This window comes from Papilio machaon, chromosome 15 (genome assembly GCF_912999745.1).
Source record: "Papilio machaon chromosome 15, ilPapMach1.1, whole genome shotgun sequence".
In the NCBI taxonomy this organism is placed as follows: Eukaryota; Metazoa; Arthropoda; class Insecta; order Lepidoptera; family Papilionidae; genus Papilio; species Papilio machaon.
In genome coordinates, this window is record NC_060000.1 from 2,723,872 (window position 1) to 2,726,930 (window position 3,059).

General features: G+C 40.6%; 1 protein-coding gene across 1 annotated transcript; it reads left to right on the top strand.

Annotated features, from left to right (window-relative positions):
- Positions 1 to 498: 498 nt before the first annotated feature.
- Positions 499 to 2,384, top strand: LOC123721733 (RNA-binding protein 25-like; the record flags this gene model as incomplete). Its single annotated transcript, XM_045681362.1, has 3 exons — positions 499 to 554; positions 2,004 to 2,135; positions 2,273 to 2,384. Coding segments are annotated over exons 1-3 (300 nt in total), but the record flags the coding sequence as incomplete, so codon positions are not given.
- Positions 2,385 to 3,059: the final 675 nt, after the last annotated feature.

Here is a 3,059-nt window from a genome sequence, read left to right on the forward strand (position 1 = left end):
TTTGTCTAAACGATCTTTGTGTATCGGTTACGACTCCAACGTACTCGTACGAGCACTAGGCCCCACTCGGATGTCGTTAGCATCGCCCAATTTATAGCATAATAAAATTCTTGAATTGCGAAAAAAAATTTCCTTGTGTATGTTTGTTGTAGAGATGCCCAAAGTATGTCTAATAAATCTTAGGATAGGAACATACTTAGAATGTTATATTTAGTAGTATTTAGGATTGGAGAACAGCTACATATACCTAGGTAATTCCTACTTATTTGCGATAGTATCTGAAACTAAGACATGTAAGTAGGTAAAAATGTAATTTTCCTATATAAGCGAGTGTGTAAAAATAAATGATATAACATTTCGTGCATAGTGAACTATAAAAGTAAAAGATTGACTTTATTTCCTTCGCGTAACTTTACACCGAAATCCATCGTAGATTCAATCAAATATCCAATACAAATATTTGAATTGTCACACAAAATGTGTTCAAATCAGTTAATCATGGATATTCACAAGCGCGGGCCTACCTCAATAAACTTGCTTGTCGCCAAGGCGCGGTAAACTCGGTTACTTAACCCGGTAACGCCGTCCTGCCGGGAGAGATTGCGCGTTTCCATTGCACGTGTCAATTCGAAATAATACGCATCTTATCCATTATTGGGTTGCTTTACCTATTCTTACTCTATATTTAAGTTTATACTAACTGTCACCCGCGACTCCCTCCACGTGGAATTAAAAAAAACTTATTAGTAGCTTATATGTTATTTCACAAGATGTTCTACATCTGTGCAAAATGTCATCATTTGTTGCGCCGTTCCGGAGATACATTCAAACAACAAAACAGAGAACAGAACAGAGAACGGAACAGAACAGAGAACAGAACAAAGAACAGAACAGACAACAGAACAGAGAACAGAACAGAGAAAAGAGCAGAACAGAGAACAGGACAGAGAACATAATAAAGGACAGAGAACATAATAAAGGACAGAGAACATAATAAAGAACAGAACAGAGAACAGAACAGAGAACAGAAAACAGAACAGAGAACAGAACAGAGAACAGAACAGAGAACAGAACAGAGAACAGAACAGAGAACAGAACAGAGAACAGAACAGCGAACAGAACAGAGAACAGAACAGAGAACAGAACAGAGAACAGAACAGAGAACAGAACAGAGAACAGAACAGAGAACAGAACAGAGAACAGAACAGAGAACAGAACAGAGAACAGAACAGAGAACAGAACAGAGAACAGAACAGAGAACAGAACAGAGAACAGAACAGAGAACAGAACAGAGAACAGAACAGAGAACAGAACAGAGAACAGAACAGAGAACAGAACAGAGAACAGAACAGAGAACAGAACAGAGAACAGAACAGAGAACAGAACAGAGAACAGAACAGAGAACAGAACAGAGAACAGAACAGAGAACAGAACAGAGAACAGAACAGAGAACAGAACAGAGAACAGAACAGAGAACAGAACAGAGAACAGAACAGAGAACAGAACAGAGAACAGAACAGAGAACAGAACAGAGAACAGAACAGAGAACAGAACAGAGAACAGAACAGAGAACAGAACAGAGAACAGAACAGAGAACAGAACAGAGAACAGAACAGAGAACAGAACAGAGAACAGAACAGAGAACAGAACAGAGAACAGAACAGAGAACAGAACAGAACAGAGAACAGAACAGAACAGAGAACAGAACAGAACAGAGAACAGAACAGAGAACAGAACAGAGAACAGAACAGAGAACAGAACAGAGAACAGAACAGAGAACAGAACAGAGAACAGAACAGAGAACAGAACTGAGAACAGAACAGAGAACAGAACAGAGAACAGAACAGAGAACAGAACAGAGAACAGAACAGAGAACAGAACAGAGAACAGAACAGAGAACAGAACAGAGAACAGAACAGAGAACAGAACAGAGAACGGAACAGAGAACGGAACAGAGAACGGAACAGAGAACGGAACAGAGAACGGAACAGAGAACGGAACAGAGAACGGAATAGAGAACGGAACAGAGAACGGAACAGAGAACGGAACAGAGAACGGAACAGAGAACGGAACAGAGAACGGAACAGAGAACGGAACAGAGAACGGAACAGAGAACGGAACAGAGAACAGAACAGAACAGAGAACAGAACAGAGAACAGAACAGAGAACAGAACAGAGAACAGAACAGAGAACAGAACAGAGAACAGAACAGAGAACAGAACAGAGAACAGAACAGAGAACAGAACAGAGAACAGAACAGAGAACGGAACAGAGAACGGAACAGAGAACGGAACAGAGAACGGAACAGAGAACGGAACAGAGAACGGAACAGAGAACGGAACAGAGAACGGAACAGAGAACGGAACAGAGAACGGAACAGAGAACGGAACAGAGAACGGAACAGAGAACGGAACAGAGAACGGAACAGAGAACGGAACAGAGAACGGAACAGAGAACGGAACAGAGAACGGAACAGAGAACGGAACAGAGAACGGAACAGAGAACGGAACAGAGAACGGAACAGAGAACGGAACAGAGAACGGAACAGAGAACGGAACAGAGAACAGAACAGAGAACAGAACAGAGAACAGAACAGAGAACAGAACAGAGAACAGAACAGAGAACGGAACAGAGAACAGAAATAAGTTTCGGCTATAGGTCAATATATTTACGTAAGCAAACAAACTCTTAACTTGAAAATAATGTTTTGGCGTAAAAGCGAGACAGACAGACAGAGCTACTTTCGCATTTATAATATTAGGTCCTTACATATGAAATTGGCGTTTTTCGTACTGGCCACTTTAATCACGAATTTCTCCTCTTTGGTAAGGAATTCCAAATTCAAATTTGTACAGATATAGACTCATGTATTTGTGGTTCGATGACCGTCATTCATTTGTTTTTTTTCTTCTGTTTTTTTCTGTTTGCGTCACTCATTTTACAAAATGGAAAACTTAAAATATCGCATTATTTACGAGTACGAGTTCCGCCGTGGCACTAGTGCTGCGGAAACGACTCGAAGGGTGAATGATGTGTATGGCGGTCGTGTTGCAAAAGAA